Source organism: Cygnus atratus, chromosome 1, assembly GCF_013377495.2.
Source record: "Cygnus atratus isolate AKBS03 ecotype Queensland, Australia chromosome 1, CAtr_DNAZoo_HiC_assembly, whole genome shotgun sequence".
Classification (NCBI taxonomy): Eukaryota; Metazoa; Chordata; class Aves; order Anseriformes; family Anatidae; genus Cygnus; species Cygnus atratus.
Window position 1 is genome coordinate 42281655 of NC_066362.1, and position 19621 is coordinate 42301275.

The 19621-nt window shown below is 36.5% G+C and overlaps 1 protein-coding gene across 2 annotated transcripts in view; it reads right to left on the bottom strand.

Moving 5' to 3' along the window:
- Positions 1–2895: 2895 nt before the first annotated feature.
- Positions 2896–19621, bottom strand: part of PPP1R12A (protein phosphatase 1 regulatory subunit 12A) — a 130462-nt gene continuing 113736 nt past the window's right edge. For both annotated transcript variants that reach the window (XM_035544213.2, XM_035544214.2), the window contains 6 exons: positions 19334–19350; positions 17924–18065; positions 17118–17222; positions 16151–16198; positions 11704–11754; positions 2896–5051 (listed from right to left, as the gene is read on the bottom strand). In XM_035544213.2, the coding sequence (XP_035400106.1) occupies positions 4965–5051; positions 11704–11754; positions 16151–16198; positions 17118–17222; positions 17924–18065; positions 19334–19350 (450 nt within the window). In that variant the 3' untranslated portion in view covers positions 2896–4964. The remainder of the gene's footprint in view (positions 5052–11703; positions 11755–16150; positions 16199–17117; positions 17223–17923; positions 18066–19333; positions 19351–19621) is intronic.

Consider the following 19621-nt stretch of genomic DNA (forward strand, 5'->3'; position numbering starts at 1 on the left):
AAGTCTATGCTGAGGCAGAGCACTGTCACTGGAGCAGGGTACTTGCTGTTACTGTCTAACAGACCCCAACTGCTGCTCTTGCACTCAAAACACATGTAAAGCAAATACCTCCAGTCACCAACATTTTTTTCCCTTGTTGTTAGTGGCTTCAACCTAAGAACCCGAGGAAGCTGAATCACCACAGCTAAATGTTAACGATGTGTACATAATCATGTAGAGTAAGAACTTCTGAAAAACTTCAGCAAATTGTCTCCTCTACTCCCGGCAGACAGACTGGCTATTCCTACATGGGGAAAAAAATGTAATTTCACAGAGACGATTATCAGGACTGCGAGAATACTGCTCTAAGATTTAAAGCCCTGTATAGGTTTGCTGTTGTTTTTTGTTTTGTTTTGTAGAGTTAGAACAATCCTGTGGCAAAAATTCCATAAGCTTCTGGAGTTTTCTATTTAAGAACTCGCGGGCAGTCTGTGCTGGAAATTCTACAGCAGAAGCTGCAGTAGAAATGAAGGATTAAGGTATTTCATAAGCCACTGAAAAAATAAACAATTGCAAAATTTAAGGAAAAGAAGAAATTAAAAACAAAAAAAAACATGGGAAAGCAACCCTTTACAAGGCAACTACAATTCTTTCTTTACCCTCTTTAAAATAAGGTTCCACAACAACTTACATAAAGTTTGTATAGTTGTGTAGTTTTTCAAACTGTATGTTACCCAGTGATTTTGTCTTGCATTTTGCCGTGACAGTCTTCAGGATTGTAGCTGGAAATTAAATTTTATCTATAAAACATTAACCTATCAGCTGCACAGTTGAAGTGTCAAAATTATCTACTGACCACACTGCATCATGTGAAGTTGCAGGAGCTGAAGCTACCACTAAAAGGGGAAAAAACCTCCCAGTGTCACTGAAAGCAGGGCTGCCCACACCTTCCATATGGGACAGGCTTGAGGCCACAACTGCAGCTCCCAGCACCACAGGCTGCACTTCACTGCGGCGTGCCCGATGGGATCATTTCTGCTTCTGCTGCAAATACCAACACAGCGCCAGCCCCTCTCTGGAAGAGCCACCGTGCTACACAGGTAGGCATGACCTTGGGATGAAGACAGGCTGCCAGTAAAGGAACTGTGAAGTGCCAGCTGTGTAGAGTCAAGCCACTTTCAGGATCACCCAGATCAAGTAAGAGTCAGTAATGATTACTTTCACCATGTCATTTAGAAAGAAATGACTAAAAGAGAAACGCCTCCTCCAAGCAGTATTAAAAGCCCGCAGCGAGGCACAATTCATAGCGTTGCTAACTTTGGACAATTTTCCTCTGTTGAGGAACTCAGATGCAATGGGGCACTAACTCTGGCTACCAACCAGTTTTGCTCTGATGTGCCCCCTACCCTTCTCCACACGCACTGCTCAGCTTCTGACATGGTGATGCCTTACAGCACCTGGCATTGTGCCGTACTTCCTCCTCGCTACCTGCTCCTCTTTAGCATTAGAGATCTCCTGTCTACCATCTTGCTCATCTTTTTGGCACTGAGTGGTGCCTTCACTCTTGAATATAAACCTCTCCGTTAAGTCAGATAGCAGAGATAGGAGTCACCTCATGTGGAGCCCATTTCTGTATGATAAAGATGAAGGGAATAATTAAAACTTCTCCCTTGATGCACATCTCCTGACACAGGTATCTTCAGCTCCCCAAGAGCATACTTTTCTCTCTTCTACAAGATGACCTCTATGTATTTATGTTTTCTAGAAAGGAGAGAACACTTGCTCTAAGACAAAACCACCAAACAAACAGTGGCTTACAACTATTGAAGAGGGAAGATAAATATCCATTGTTTTAATGCTCATCTAAGCACAAAACAGTTTAGCATGGAGAGTAACACCAAGACTCTCATGTTTTGTATTTGGTGCTCAACAAACAACTGCACCAATCTACACAAAGAGCTTCTCTGACACATGTAGCAAAAGTCTGGAAGCGGTGTATGGTAGGAAGTGGGAAGGTCCAGAGGAAACTGTTCATGATGAGGGAGATGCGGTGGGTAAAAACACAGTTCCATCTCCAGAGCCTCTTACTCTAGGTGTAACTGCTAGCGTTTGGACCCAGTAAGTCCTGCAGCCCATACAGACACACTCCCTCCATCCTCCCTGCACCCAGCGCTGCTTCCCCACGTGTGCTCACCCCTCCTCTTGGGGTGACGGCTTTGCTACCAGCTGGGGGTGGTTCTGTGCATTCCCATTGTCTCTTCCTCTCCAGCACCAGCTACTTCCATGCTTCCATCTGTTCTTGGTGTAAACTGTGGCACTTAAAGATCCCTTTCCACACTGGGACAAGTCCCCTGAAAATGTAGGTTGCTGTTTGGAATTACCATTTAAGCCATTAGTCATTTAAGCAAGCTTGCCAGAGTCAGCAGCCAGCCAGCAACAATGTGTTTCTCATACGCAAACCATGGCCTGTATAATAAAGTAGTCCCCTGCTACCATTTTGCCTCTGTGGTAGCATGATTTTCTGGGGCTGTGTTTGGTCTGCAACACAATCAGTACAGTATGATGGTGACACAAGTTTAGCAATTGCTTTGTGAGATTCAGATAGTATTGCATAAAAAATGGTTCTCAGATTCTGCACACATACAGGTTTATGTAAAACATAGAAACATTCGTCCAAGTTGTTACAGATTGCATAAATATGGCATTTTTACTGTTGCATTTACAGATGTGCATGTACAACGATGTGCAAATAATCACAATTCGATTACAATCTTTGAAACGTACTTGAACTTGGCATCCAAGTAGCGCAATGAATGAAAAATGCCCACCGAAGAATTTAAATAGCAAACTTATAACATGGTTTAAATTCATAACAAATTTCAATGACTTCTCAGTAAAACTTTCACACATTTAAAATAGTTTGTATTCATTTTATTTGTATATGTCAAAATACATTTTTTTTTCCAAAATAGTGGGTTTTGCAACTAGTTTCATGCAGATACAAGGTCTGCTCAGTACTACCAATAAAATCAATATAGCACAGTAGCCATTCATTTTTTAGATATAAAGAATAAATAACCTAAATATAAAACACTAAAATATTAGAAACACTTATTTAATCATTCACAGGCACCCAAACTTTACCAAATATAATCCAGAATATGCCTAACTGTCTTGTAACAGAACTCAATACGTTGCAGCCATTCAAACTGTTCAATTCTTTGCTTATTTTACGTTAGCATACGACAATGGAAGTTCCCTATGGTTCAGACCCACCTCTCATACAGATCAATTACAATAAGATATCTCAAACTATCTGTGTACCTTTAAAATCAAGAATCCTGAGCTTGGTAGTAAGAGCATAACCTTACATCTTCAAAAAACCAATCAACAGAGAGAGGACATCATGTCTTCCTTACCAAAACATATCCCACCCCCATAAAACTACCCTCCCCCCCAAGTAGGCAGTAGAACACAATGACCTTTTTAAATGAAGGGGTACAAATTCACATTTAATATAGTATACAATATAATCAATAATACAATAGCTACTACAAGCTTTACAATGTACAATTTGTTTTAATGGCTGATCTGTTCAGTGGTTTTAGGCAATAAACTATGTGCCAATAGGATGTTGTATTTTGAATGGTTTAGTGAAAATATAAAAGCTGTTTCTAACAAAAGCGATCTTCACTTAAGTACTTTTTTGTTTTTAAAGGCCACTGAAATGTATAAAATGGTCTGACATGATGGTGTTATCAAATTAGATGCCTTCTCACATGGCAACAACAGTGCATATAAACATTAATGTGAGTGTAACGGGTTATGTTTTACAAATGATTTAGTAACATTACTTTGGCTAGCACAACAGTTTTGGACAGCACTCAGATAAATACAGGTATGTGAAATGTAGTGAAGCAGTTATATTTATGCAATTTTTATTATGGTGAACACTATCAAATGAAAAAAAAATGGGAAGAAAAGATAATAAAGTATTTTATATAGTTTAGACCTTTTGTAAAGATAGGGCTCCATACAATGTACAATGTCTAAATTCTTTATACCATAAAAATTAATGAACTTTGTTAAACACACTATTCTGGAGTAGCCTAATTTGCATTAACAGACATTTGCAATAGGGAAATATATTCAAGCATGCCACGTGGTGGTCTGAAAAATCAAACCAGTACACATTTATATATACAGCATCACTCAGTACCTGCTCAAATGAATGTGACGATTACAGGATCTAACATCTTTCACTACAAACTTTTTTTTTTTTTTTTTAAAGTGACCAATAAAGGCAGAAAACAGGACTCTTAAAATAATTCTAGTTTCAACTGACTTTTAAAGCATTTTGTATAGGAAATAAATGCATATTGCACAAACAGTGAAAGCAAATGTTCCACCAAGCATCTCTGTTCCAGGTGGTTGGACAATACAACTCTAGGTAGCTACACAGTTATGTAATTTAAAAGGGTGTGTGGTCTCTGCAAATGGTAAAGCTGTGGAAACACTGTACAAGAAAATCTGGTACATGAATAATTAGAAGGGAAAAAAATCCAAACTTAAGATTTAAAGAAAAACTGAGTATAGAAAAAAACCTGGGAATTGTGGCACAACAAAAACATTATTGAGTAACTGTCTTCTGTGAGAGCTGAAAGCTTTTGTTGATGTAAAAGTGTTTATGTACAACTAAGGCTTACTGGTTAAATATCTGAGGCGTATCTGGCCTTGAACACTTTCCTTATTATGCTGTAGCTGTAAACAAGATTTCTCAGTCATTTTATCTTCTCAGCAGCTGCATTTTAACAGAAACAATGATCTTGATACAAAAAACACACAGGTAAGAGGGCGTTTTGGCAGGATATCTGAAAATGACAGTCTCCAAGGGATCTTCCCACACTTCCAGTGACTGCCATACTATGGTCCACTGGAGTTACTAGTGATGTGCAATACCGTTATTTGCTGCTGTAGTAAACCCTTTATTTTGAAAGTTTGCTTATAACTCTGATCAAGGCCCCATTTTCATCTTTTAGCCTCTGGTTGTCTGCCTTCAGGTCTGGTAGCATCTATCAAAAACGAAACACAATGGTTATTTGCAATTATACACTAAGTAAAAGCAACAAGACTAGACAAGCACTGGGGATAAAAATCTTTATTCAGCTGAGGTATTTTGGCAGTTACTGTCCCCCTTCGTATCAGCAGTTCAGAAATTTCTCACCTTTTAGCACGATACAGTTAGGAGCTCTAGATTAGGGGTTTTCATTTGCTTGGTCTAGATACATTAAAACTAAGTGGTGCAGATGAGCAGCCTCTCCACAAAAGCATTTACAGTAGCATAAGAAAATTAAATGCTCCAGATTTCAGTGCAGAACAAAAAAATGTTAATTACTGACAATTTAAAGGGGCTTGTCTATACTGCACTTGCGTGGTTTCAAAACAACATGCTGTGGCTAATTAAATCTACCACTGTGCTCTTGGATGATTTCATCCTGATCAGATACAGTGTGATTCAGCTTATTAACTCATTGCCTTTATCTTCCAATCACTGCCAAACTGGTGTTCAAACGCACATCCTATAATTTGAGATCACATCCCTGAATAGCATGGCTCACACAAGATCAGATATTGAAACACCAGGCTGCATACTCGGGCACACAAGTTAGAAGATGGCAAGTTAAGTTTGCCACAGGAGATGGGTGACACACAAGCACAAAAGCTGGAAGGCAAAAGCCAAGTGAGGTGAGAGTTGGACAGGATCAGACAGGAAAGGAGGACAAGTCAGTGCACAGAGGCTTGTACTGGTAGAACATAACTTGTCAGAGAAGCTACAGGTAATTTCAGAAATTCTCAGTATCTATGTTCACACACTGATAACACACCACCTATAAAACTCATAGCTGCATTATGTGTATGGTTTCGAGCAGCACGTTCACACAGGAGCTATCAGCCTATTCCTGCAATGCAGTTATTCAGTAACCTCAGGTCCAAGAGCATACAAGAGGTCTAAGTCCAACCGATGACCTATGTAACAACGGCTACAGAATTGTTCATGATGAAATTTCCTCGCCACTAGTTTTGATTTTGCTTTATCCAAACAAAATTATACCTTTGACTCCATGATACTCAGGACATTATTATGGAACAGAAGGAACTGTGAAGTTTTAAAATGTGGGGTTAATTAACCATGCGTTACACTAGAGGCTTCATTTACACATCTCCAAAGGATTCCTCAGATCCTCTCACAGAGTGGAACATGATGGTGTATTAGGGATGACTGAGGCTACAGGATCTCTAGTTTCTTTAACTGCAAGTACCAGAGTATGTGAAATGAAGATCACAGGATAACATAAGAGGAAAAACGACGGTCTCCACAGAATAATTCTGCTAACCTGAATTCCTACTCTACTCCACGGTGTGGCTTAGGGCAAGTCACCTACACCGAGCTCTTCACAAGGAATCAAAGCTCTTTAATTCTACAGCTTCCATTACAGTCAGGAGAAAGCTGTGCTTTGAACATAAAGTGCTGTAAAACACTGATTACTTTCAAAAATCACGTCAACGTGTTTGAACTTGAGCAACATGAGTAATCATTTGACAATTTTCAAACGTTATCTGTGCTTTCTACACTGTTAAATAGCCTATTATCACCACTTCTTATCACGTATATGCTATGAAGAGACATTAATTTACTTTTTGAAAAACTCACAATGCAATGAGAAAAATCACACACACACACGCAAAAACCCTAAGAGTAAGAGGAAATAGTTTTGTGTTCTGAGAGTTTGGACAGTTAAATTAATGCTGCTATCGACTCAGTGAAATAGTGCCTTCAGAAGGAAAAAAGCAAAAAGCTGTTCTATTATCCAAGGCAATTCTAATATATACGCATATAGGGATCAAATGATTTCCACATTTTTCATTCTGATGCCTTGATTTTGTGATCTCAGGTCAGTGTCTTGTCTGGACAGTAGAGAGGGTCTATCAGGAAAAGGAGGGCAAGAACCAATCTGGAGACTCCATCTAACCACCATACTGTGGGTTGAGATACACGTGCTATTGGTCATATGCAGTTAACAGGCATAAAAGTACCACACACTTGTGCATGCACCTGTAATATTAGGATAAACCTACAGTTGTTCTGATGTGTATATGCAAACAATGAAATTACCATTTGTTTGGTAAAAGCAACCAACACCTTTCTTTCCTACTTTTCATTCTGTTACAGACTTCATACCAAAGATCCTGGGTGGAACCACAAAGCATTTATCTAGCTATGCACAAGGAAGCAAAGGAGTCTGACTTTGTTCTTGTTAATTGTGTATTTCAACAAGCGTCACCTTGTACGCCTTCCAGTGAAATCTCAACGCAACTCCAGTTACTTCACAGTCTTCTTTCAGCTTAGTGACTAGGGAGCTACAGTCAATAATACGTAATACAAACAGGCAGACACAGAAATTGATATATTTTCTGGTGAACAATTTTAACAAAAAAAAAAAAAAACAAAAAACTGTTCAAATTTAGAGCTTTAACATAATCCAGTACCATTACATGCTTGCAGATCTCTGTAGATTTTAATTCTGATTAAACTAACAGGTAGAATACATATTAAGAAAATATTTTCTCTTTTGTTATGAGTCTGCTAAAGAATAAGGGAAAGCTGGCAGGAGACAAAAGGATTTGTAAGTAATAGGAGACTTATCAGAAAGGATAAGCTCAAGTAACATAAAATACTTATACTTCCCATCTATACTAATCCCAACATATAAATCTACATACTAAAACCAGCCAAAGACATTATGCAATTTTCTTGGAGCAGTGCATTCCTATGGTACTCAGACTTCTTATGAAGTGGTACCACATGCCTTTCATGTGCAGAGGCAGAAGAAAAAGCTTTTCACGAAATTCACTAAAATTACCATTACATACTTTGTAATTCGAATTTGCTTTTCACTAAATTAATAGCGTAGCTTGCCTTGATGAGATTCTTGAATAAGATTACAAATGCACTATCTGTATTATATTACTTTATATTACTACTCATAATACTTATAATTTTATAATTATATTACTTTATAATACTACTTATATTACTTTTGCCTATCTGTATTATATAACTAGATATGAACTTTGCAGTACTGTAGCTGATCAAATAATTTTTCAATAATCACCTGATCTATGTGGAGCCAACTCAGTAGTAATGACTGTGTTTGCTGGAGGATATAAGAGTTTGTACCTATAAAACAGCTTTGTAAATAAATATTAGAAAAAGCTCACGAGCTGCTAAGGTACCTGTTCAGATTAATCAGGCACACTGCTGTGGTTAAGCTGCATCGCAATATCAAGCCTCCCTACTATGTTTCCATTGCTTGTCTTTCGCTAGCCCAGCTCCTCAAGCTCCACAATGATCTGCCTTTGAAAAATTCCCCTACAAAAAAGGAATGCCAGATAGTTTTCTGTGGTTTAACATCCTAAAATGGCTTAACATGGTTAAAGGAATAAAAAGCAAAAAAAAAAGATGGCATGGATGTGTGGCTGTGGACAGCAGTCACTAGATTAAGCTCGGTTGTGTTGGAAACCCATGCTTAGCTGAAGCTGCTGTAAGACAAGCTGCCCCAAAGGGACAGCTCTCCCTTCTCCTGCAGCAATATGCTCCTGTTGCTTTCTGTGCGTTAGCTTGAGCAACACAGCCACGTTGGGGTGAGATGGATCAAGTCATAAAACTAATAAAGGGATTTCTTTTCAGCCAGGTCACTGAGCTGACTTGACTCACTCAGCAAGGGTTAACACAACGGAATGCTCAGGAATGCAGGGCCTGGACCAAGAACAACCTTTCTATCCGCATCCTATTGTTAGGTCAACTTCAGGAAGACATAAAGCCAAAGGATAAACTTGCTATTTATTTCATACCTCTTAGTGGGGAAAACCTGAGATCTGACTCTGAGCAGAATGAAAAAAAGTGTATGCTCATCTCCTTGCTTCTACAAGAGAAGGGGGGTAAGCAAAGGGAAGCAGGTTAGCAAGAGCTACTGTGCAGAATAAAAAATATTTTATTTTCACCTACAGATCTTAAAACCTCACTGAAACGTCCACCCCATGCAGTTGTTATATAAGAGGAGGAAGAAAGGGCAATAGATTTGCTCAATCTGACAGTCTAGGCAGGGTGTTTATGTCATCCTTGCATGATAGGATTGTGGCCCATGACTGGAATGCCTACACATATAGCAATATAAATCAGTTTGACTTTTGACTTAGTGCTAAAATTGGGTATTTTAAGCTTAGTCTAGATAAAAATATGGATTGTCCAGAACTGCACAGGAAGTTAGTATAGAAAATATCAATTGACTTGAAAGTCTGATATATTTTAACGGATGACAACTTTGGTCCCCTCTAAACACTAAATCAGACAAATTTAAGAAACTAAGTTGCTAATGCAACTGTTCAGAAATGCACAGTACTGCAACCATTTCTCAAACTTTCTTTAGTTCTGACCAGATTTGTATCAATTTTATGCATTTTAATTATACTGCAGTATGAAAAGGTCACTTTCAATTTGTTGGAAAACCAAAGACAAATCTGTCAATTTGAGCATTTACTCAAATATCAAAACAGGGGAGTGACTTCAGTTTATCCTAGTGTGAACTCAACTCCTTTCAAATTGTTGCCCAGGGTTTTAACATGTCTAAGGTCTCTTGAAATCCTTGCCAACTTAGCTTCAAGTGAAAAATGACAAGCTTCAGTGCTAGTATCGGCAACACCACACCATAACAACGTATCTGTGACATCTCTGTTTGGTACACTGGACACCATGCTTTAGCCACACTTCCATAACCGAGCAGTAAGTCAGTTTTGAGCACACAAGTGTTAATTGTAAAACTCTGCCCAAGCACAAACTTATTGTCAACACCTGCCTGGCTACACAAAGGAGAAGGAAGAAATTACAAGTCCACAGAACGCAGTTGCCTACAGGACCCTGACAGTTTGGCAATCACACGGGTCAAGGCCCTATTCTCAGTCACCAGGCGCTCATTTATGTGTCTCAAAGATTGAATCTGCTTTATTTGTTGCAGGTTCTGCAGGAATCAAAGAAATAGGAGTGTAAATGGGGAAAAAACACACATATATTATGTTGAAAAGAACAAGAGATGAACAGAATTGAAAGAAAACTTAGAAGAGACAGTCCTGTTTAAAGTAGATAACTTCCTGTGAAAATAAAGTATCAAGCAAGTGGCACATTCCTGAAAAGCAATCTAAGAACCAGCAGTGATTAGTCACGGCTTTCTAAAACAGTTCAGGATACATTAACAATGAGAGTTATTCCTGGAATTCTTTACTTAACATCCCAATTGCACAAACTAAATCTCCTATTCAAAAGTCAGTAAATAATGGTACGTTTAACATATACTTGTGCATGAGAGTGCAACAAATGTCAGGAAGAGTATTAATCTTTAATTTAAAACCTTCACATATTGCATATTGAAAGTAAGCTTCTGAAAAAGGCAAGATGTAAGCTTTTGAAAAAGGCCAACCATCCCTAACAGAAATTTACAGGTTGGTGACAGAAACTCATACCCTGTCTTCCACTTTTAAAAATAATTATTTTCCTATACCACAATTAGCTTTCTACATATTTCACTTCTAAAGACCTCTCCCTCAAGGAACCTCAGACACAGTGTTCCCCTCCTTACAGGAAACTACCTTGGCCTGAATCCAAGGGAGCTACAGACATTGTGGTTGCCTTCTGTTTACAGCTGCTCATCAGTCTCAACTGTAACAACAAACCTTACTGCAAGTATTTTAATGAAAAGGATTTGGAAGTTAATGCAGTTTTCAAGCACCAGAGGGAGCTCAAAAATGAGCTTTAAAGGAAACTTATTAATCAATGACAACTATCAAATGTCAAAAACAGTGGTACTGCTTTAAAATTATGGGGTACAAAAATGTTTTCTATTTCATCATGTTCCACTGGTTGTCTAGTTACAGTTTAATTTTATCAGTTTGGTTGGCTCTGTCCAATATTATATCCAAAGTGAACCTGCAGGATTTCTCTGTCTTCTTAATTATATCAAAGAACTTAATGTTGATAAACCAGGAAATGAGAAAAGTCATACCACAACTTTTATTATTCAGTGCATGTGGTAAATGGTACTTAGCTGTCAACATCTGAAATCTAAATTTGCTGCTTTTTGTTAACTAAAAACTCATTACTTTTCATTCTATACAAATGAAGTTTTTTCTTTTGATATTGATAACGTGCTGCCTAATACATAAATTAATGAGATAAAGCTTTTTGAGCAAAGCAACATTTAATGCTTTATCTATGGAATAATCTATGCTTAATCTATGGAATTATATGATACAATTGTTTTTAAATTATTAAAATATGAGAGTTTTGCATCAAAAACATAGATGGCTATTCTGTCTTGATTAGATCAAAACATGTTTCATGGCAAACATCTCCAAATGCTTCTTGTCAGCCAATATGTTATAGAAGTGTAAGACTCAGTACCTTCCTAGAAAGTAAGTCCTACATGTATGACTGCTTATGCCAGAAAAACAGCCCCACTACAAACTAAATGAAACGAGTGATTTTGAGATGTGGTTATAACTTACTTATTTTCTAATGAAATTATAGAGAGCAGTAATATTGCTAGACTAAGTGTTGTTTAATGCCACTGACATAATCATACACCATGTTAACAACAGTTTAACAATACTTACTTTCAGTTCCTCTTCCATTTCAGATATCCTTCTTTCTAGAGCTCTTCTTTCCTAAATCAGAAAACGTGTGTTAACACTGAGCAATACTATTCTTTTTTTAATTAATGCTTGTAAATATTGTGATAACTGTGAAACACTTCAAGTTTCAAAGATCATACAACCAGAAGCATAGACAGGAAACTTGTGATGGCCGTGATATACAGAAAATATTTCAATATTGAATTTCAATAACTTAGGAGGAAGAGATATAAAAATTTACATCAAGTCCTATTTTGTAATATACCCCTTCCTTTACAAAAACTTTGACAGTTTGTATGCACCGTTTGGAATTATTTTTCATAAGCTGAGTTTCCATAAAAGCTTAATATACAAGAAATGCAGAAAATGATCAGAAACAAACAAGAATATTAAAAGAAACAAGCACAAAAGCGTAAGCTTTCATAGACAAGCAAACGTAGCTGAAAAATCTGCCTCAGCTCAGTGGGATCTGTCCACACTATAAACTGCAACGTAGTGTAGATGCAACCCAAACTTACGTTATGTGAGTTCAGCTGAGTACCAAGAAATCTAGCCACGTAAGACCACCTGCTTCTTGAGTAAATGTTTCCTGAATATTTTCTGCGTTTCTAGTATAGTATAGTTGGTATGATTTTTTTTCCCTTTTTACCTGAGAAGCAGGAGGAATTAGCCTTTGTCAAGAACTTCAGGTTGTTTTGGTAACACTGATCAGAATACCCAAGCTACTGTACTGAAAATTAGCTTAGGCTTTTCTATACTATGCTGCAGTCTGCAGTGCAGACACACTACCATATTTCTAAACGATATTGTTTTGTTTAAACCTCATTTTCAATGCATCTGACAGATCAACAGCTAATGCAGTAGACTTCAGGGGTTTATAGCTTGCTTGCTTGCTTTTCTGTGTCAGACAATGCAGTGTGTCTCATGTAAAAGCAGCTGCGGTTATTCACTATTCTACATTCAGATCTTTCCGAAGTGTGAAAGGCAAAAGCAACAGATTATTGCAAAGTGTACATATGCATCTGCATACAATGGTGTTATGCAAACAGCAAGCAGCATTGACTGAGGTGTGTAAAACTTTGGTTAGATCATACCGCCCAGTAGATACTGACTCTTGCCGGTCACCTTTCAGATACAAATCATTTAATTTAGTTTAATCATAGTGCAGTTATTCCCCAACATTTTCCCATTTTAGAATACAACTTCAAAAGTTTATCAAAGTAATAGATTACTGCAGTTGTTAGTACTTAATGTACTTAACTACTTCAAGTTACTAATTTTCCTATAAGTAAAGACTGATAGTAATGGCATAGTAAGTACCAGTGAGTTAACTGCAGTAAGCAAGTGACTAACAAAAAACCCACACCATCTTACATTACTTAGAACGTTATTAGTTACCTACTGGTTTTGTAGGACTAAAAACCATTCGTCCTTTTGATGCATTTGCTTACCTAACATGTTGAGTTTGTTTAAGAATAACTATTAGCAATAAAAACCAGTTAAATAAAATAAAATCCTTATTTCATCAACTTTGCATACTTCACATAATACAAAGGAAACATTTAAATGGACTGGCTTAGATATAAGATCTGTTGCAAAAATATATAGCTCTAATTAGATGAAGCTATGTTTCCTTTTTTTCCTTCTTACTCTGCTAGGAAGTGGCTAGAGAAATGCCAACAAAACAACACATCAGAGTTTTAGCAGGAAAAATTGCCAGTATTATCTGGTTAGTCCCCGGACTCAAAAAAAGGCTTTCAAATGCCTAAGCAGTGTAAAATCTCATGATATACATCAACATTTCTTTAAGGTACGCCAAGAACATTTGTAGTTCTCAATATGAAAAAAAGCACAAACCAGTTTCTCATTTTATAAAAGACAATAGCTCATTTGTATGTATTGAAGCAACCACAAACCACAGTCTTGGTGCAGTGAGATTGAGGTACGTGGATATACACAGGTGAAAAACTGACCCCCGAGTTATAAAATTAAGTAAGTAAACCCAGATATTTGTTTATTCAGTAATATAAAAAAAATAAGCTCTCCCCAACACAAATTCCCAGGTGATGAATTCTAGATTTAGAAGAAATGGGTTAAACATATCTCCAATTTAGATCTATACAGAAATCTTGCAGTGTGAGTTGCATGTGACCATGTCATAAGAAATTCTGAAAAGAGCTTTTAACATACTTTTCAGAGTGACAGACTGTTTCAGAGTGACAAAAACTGTATTTTTGTCTATGTACTTATTTCCAGTCCTCAAATTAAAAATGTTGACAAAGCGTCATCAAATCACATCATGGAAACCAATGTATAAAGGCTAAGTTCAAATAAAATTAAAAATCTGTATTTTCTAAATTTTGTCACAGTGAAATTCTAGGTTTAATAAATGTTCCCATCTTCTTTACTGAAAAGGTACAGTTCAACTGGAAAATATCATAGTTCAAAGATGTCTTCAGGTTTTTCTTTACTTTTGTCCTCCCTTTTTCTCTATGTACTTATATGAACATCTTTAATTCTATATTTTATTTTACTGAAGTTTTATACTTGGAAAAGTATACGTAGAAAAGCTCTACAGTTTGTTTTTACCTTTTACATTTATATGGTTACTTCACACATAGATAGATGTCTTTACAATTATTCTTAAAGACCCACCATCTGAACTGAATTTAGTCAGCTTATTTCTAGAGATCAGCTATTGATAAGTAGCAGCTGATAATCTCACTTCAGTCACTTTCAAAGTGAAACCAGCTCCAGATTCTAACGAGGAAAATACATTTACAAATAAATTCCCATTTTAAATTCTTGTCTGAAAGGAGGTAAATTTAAAATTATAAAAATACAAGGAACATATCCTAAAACTTGTGTAAACCATGTTTCAGCCAGGCAGCATTATCACTAATTTTATTTATCTTTTTACCTGCTAGCTTCGGTATTAATAACTTCAGAAAAAGTAACGTTTCGGAAAGACATTTCTGCTATTGGAATAAGTGTCTTTACAAGAAAAAGGTGCAAGAATTCCTAATGATAACCAATTGTCTTAATGCAGTGGCCTATTTTCGGTAAAAAGTAGCACAGTAATTTAAAACTGAAATAATGTCAAGATGTACACTACAGAATATTCTGCAGTATGAAACCTGTATAGTAATGCATACAGCTAAACCTATGAAATAATTAAATGTCCACTTGTGTGGCCATGATAGCAAGGAAGAAACCAATTAAAGCTGCTGATGAAACTTTTCTGCTGATGAAATCACTGCCTACAGCAGGATGCCACAAAAACAAGAAGAAATAGGCACTAAAAGGCCGCTGCAATTATCTGGTGAGATTATTAAGATAAAAATAATAGAACTTCAGGAAGTGCCTGAGAGCATTTCTGCATCTCCACGTCCTCTTGTAAAATCAAGCATTTGTTTATTTACCAGATAGATTTGCAGAATTACATTTTAGAATGTGTTTTCTAAACCTCAAATACTGGAAAATAAACATATCAGGCTAATAAATATGAAGTTTACCAGGGATAAATAAATATATACCATATCACTCATTACTGTCAAATCCCATTTAGTTTTCTTCCCACTGAAGTATCTAATGCGTCACTCCAGGGTTAGGGGAGGAGAAAGGTACATGTGGCCATAAAGGAAGTCAGGATCAAAACTGAAGAAACTGAGTTTTCTTTAAGTTGTTGCAGAACTCGGGATGGGTTTTAAGCTAGCATGAAACTACAGCCTAAATTATCATGGGTACAACTTCTGAAACGATTCCTGCAGTCTATCTCACATGTGGATTTATTACACATCTCCTTTCCCTGTCAATTTAGGGCTGTCTCTCACCCTAATGCCCTTCTTCCCAAACTGCTCGTTCATTTGCCTCCACTCCGCCCCAACGCAGTGTCATTTTCCCTCTGGAAAAGTTACAGTACACGGAAAGAGACAGACTATGCTTAATTTTACATCATTAGCAGGTTTGAGGTCTGATGTCTGTGGGGTAGAAACAGCTACTTCATTACCAATAATAATTGGTAACCCGACACACATGCCTCCGGAAAGCTCTGAGGAAATTAAAGTCTCTGAACGTTGGAAATGCATTAAAAGATGAGACGCTCTGAATCTGCTTAACTCTCTGGAGAGCCAACATTGTTTTGGACGAGGTATGGAACAAGCGGCAGAATCCTGGAGGGCAGTGGGGTTTAGAACCTGGTTATCACGAACCAACAGACAACCTGAAAGCATTTCTTAAGAGTGATTCCATCTCACAGTATCTCACATTCATTGCCACTTTGAAACCTAAAATCCCCAAATCTTCTAAAAAATGAAAGTTGTAAGAAAGGCTTCTGTTCCCACTAAAATATATCCAAGCCAGGGGTTGCAAAACAAACTAAAACAAAGCCTGTATTGGACTACTCAGTAGATATTTGGCAGAAACTCACCCTTTTCTCCATTTCCAAGAGTGATCTGTCAGCAAATCTTTCTTGTCTCTGAAACACGGAATTAATAGAGACATTGGTACTTGTTCTCAAACAATGTAAAACTGAAGAAAAGTAATACAAAAGGACATTTCAGGTAAGGGCAACTACTACTGTATTCTGTCCAAAGTATGTCTTTAAAAGCACTTTGAAATATGTTCAGGGAAGTAACACTGAAATAAAAAAGAATGAGCTGGATTTATCACGGACTTCCTCTGTGACCATCCCTAAGTAATTTAATCTTACGTAGCCTTTGGCAAATAGGAGCAATATAGTATATCTATCTAAAAGCTTTACAAAACAAACATCTTTTTAAATGTACTTTACTGATATTTACAGGTTGCATATGGAAGACAGTGAAGTACATACACTGGTAAATTGTGGCAAATGTGATCTGAGAAAGGGGAACGTTCTTTCTACAGCAATTTAAGAAGAATTTCACTTTTGTGTACATACATAATATTACTGTATGCAGCACTGTTATCTGAGAGCAGTTACCTGTAAGTGAAGTGCACTATTTGCTCTTCAGTTTTAAGATAAGGCTATCTAACCAACCAGGAAGAACTGGCAGGTTATGCCAATCTGCCAGCAGGTTTATGAATTAATTAATCAAATCAGACTGACAGTTTGAACATAGGCTTAACAGTGTAGAAAGCGTTTATCCCTACCCTGCAAAGAAGTTCCACATACATGCTGGCAAGAACCACCAGTACTTAAATAAGCAGGAGATGGTCTCACACATTTTGTTCACAGCTGAAGACCAGAATCCTGTGCTCTTTTTTCTTTAGAAACAGAGAGGTACTCTTCTTCACTCCCATCTTTGAATAAGAAACAAAGCTGATGCCTAGTAAATAGCAACCCATATGCTGGGGTGCTTCTAGTTTGCTATCTACTTTGTCAGCAAAGTATGGGCCTTTTGTTTTATACAAACCTGAGTGGTCTTCTCCAACTGTAGTTTAAGATCTGTAAGTTCCATGTTCGTATCATGTAACTGTGCTTTCAGCTTTTCATTTTCAGCTAGAATCTGTTCATAAAGCTAAGACAAAATATTAATTTAAAAACACACTGAATAAGAATTGTGACATTAGCTGAACATTTTAAAACCTGTGTCTGAGCTGCATGTAAAATGAAGAAATACATTAATAGTCTAAGAAGTAAAAATCAGTTATAGAGTTTAAAGATGTTTAGAATTAGCAAACACTTTAAAGAACTGCTACCAGACATCTATAGAGAAAAGCAACTTTGCACAGGGAGCACACAACTTACCTCACATGTATCACAGATTAGACACTACAGTACACCTTTTTTTTTTCTTAACAAACTCCTCTATTTTAAAGCAAGATCTAAACAAATTTCTATATCACATGTTTATAAGCTACCAAAGATCAAATATAGGATTTCATGCATGTATAAAGTAGTATTAATAATACAATCAACTACAAAAACAATCTAATAGCATTCGTCATAAAAATATACATTTTGGCTCCTCAGGATTTCTCCCTTGCCTTTGAACTTTTGCACTTTCAACTCCTTTGCACTTTTTTCAGTGCAAAAGCCATAAACTGTTTTGTAATGTATGTATTCCCCCACTGCAGTGGTTCCTCTGCTCCTCTGTTAAGCTGAGTTGCTCTAAGCAGCATTTGTGAAATAACGTGAGATTATTTCCAATTTATGAAAAAAATTATGAAAAACATTAATCAAGTATTACTTTCACACCAAAATCACTGGATCAGATACCTTCTTAAAATCAGTGCTATCTTCTTTTTCTAGTCTACTGCAGTAAGGTTTTCGATCTTCAAGGTAACTTTGTGACCCAGATCGCCCCTGTGCTGAATCATAACGATCACCGGAAGACACGCTGAGTGATCCTGTATCGTATCTGTAAAAGAAAAGTTCTTATTTTTCTTTGCTTTTGTACTCAAACTGAGACTACTCACTGTATCAGATATTGTGAGTGTACCATTACCCAACTGAACACAGCCACTTGCAGTAACATATTTTAGTTAAGCCACTGTATACTAATTTAATGCAAATTCTCTCCGTATTCTTCAGTATACTTCAAGATTCTCTGAGTGAAAATGTTTTAAAACTGCCCACCACTACGTAAATGCCTGCCTTTTATGCTGAGAAATTTTAAAAAATAAATTAAAATATTTAAATCAAGTAAATATTTAAATGTCTTAAAGGACTTTATGTTTGTTTAGATATTTTACTTCTTTATTTTTGAAGACCTACTCTTAAAAATGTATCATAGAATATTGAGTTGGAAGGGATGATTGAGTCCAAGCACAAGGATGATTGAGTCCAACTTCTGGCAAGGAGTACTTTAATTGCAGTACTACTTTAAGTGTAGTACTTTAATTGAAGGGTTTTTAAAAAGTACTCTCTAAAATATCATCCAAGATGAATTCTCCAAGTTCTGTTAGAGAAATGAAGGAGATTTCCAAACTACTTATTGTGAATTCTCCTGTTTCAACAGGAGCAGCTAATGAAACAAATCTACAGCAAAGTCCTTATCCTATTAAACAGTGAAACAGTGAATTACAACCAATATTAATACAGTTTTATATATTTTCGCAGTGCTCATTCTTCATGGTTTAGGTGCTGTAATAATATTTAACAGTTTTTCAGCACAGACAGAACATAATAATTAATTCTACAGGTCCAAATCAAAAGCAAGCCTTTTTTTTTTAATGATTGATATTTCTACCTTTTCATTTTTAAGAAATTGTAAGGAAATCTGATTTTCAGAGGCTGTAGTACTTTTATCGAGATTTCTTAGACATTTTTCAGTAGAGTATTTTTTTTCTTTTTAATTTTTTGTAAAAGCTGACTTCATATTGAAAAATTTGTAGGGAATGGTACCATCCGTATCCATGATGTTCCACAAAATGCCTTGCCTGCCTTCAGTGCACTACAAATACATTCCCTAGTGTTGAGCGTCGCACAAACAAATGGAGAAAAAAACACAGAACTGTATGTCTACAACCATATTCCACGCAAATTTTAACTGCCTCTAATGCCTTTTGAAGTTCAACCCAACTTAATACTGAGGTTAAGCTGAATTTGTACATAAACAAATTTAAATGAGAATATGTGACTAAAAAGTGTAACAAATTTAAATTAATTTACTTAAATCACACATACCTTGAAAGGCTATCACTCTGAGGTTGGGAAGGGTAAAAAGAGAGAAAAAGAAGAGATCAAATCAGTAATTTATTTAAATAAAATATATAACAATCTGTGAACAAGCATAACTCAACAATTATGTTACAGCACATATGCTATCCAGTAGTATTGTCAAGTTGCAGTATTGTTGTCTGGAACAGAAGAGAAGTATGTGCTAGAAACGTGTTTGCCAGAATATGGTTTACAAGGATATTAGCATTACACTTTAAAATTTTGGACTGTCCTTAACATAACAGTCAGTTCAGC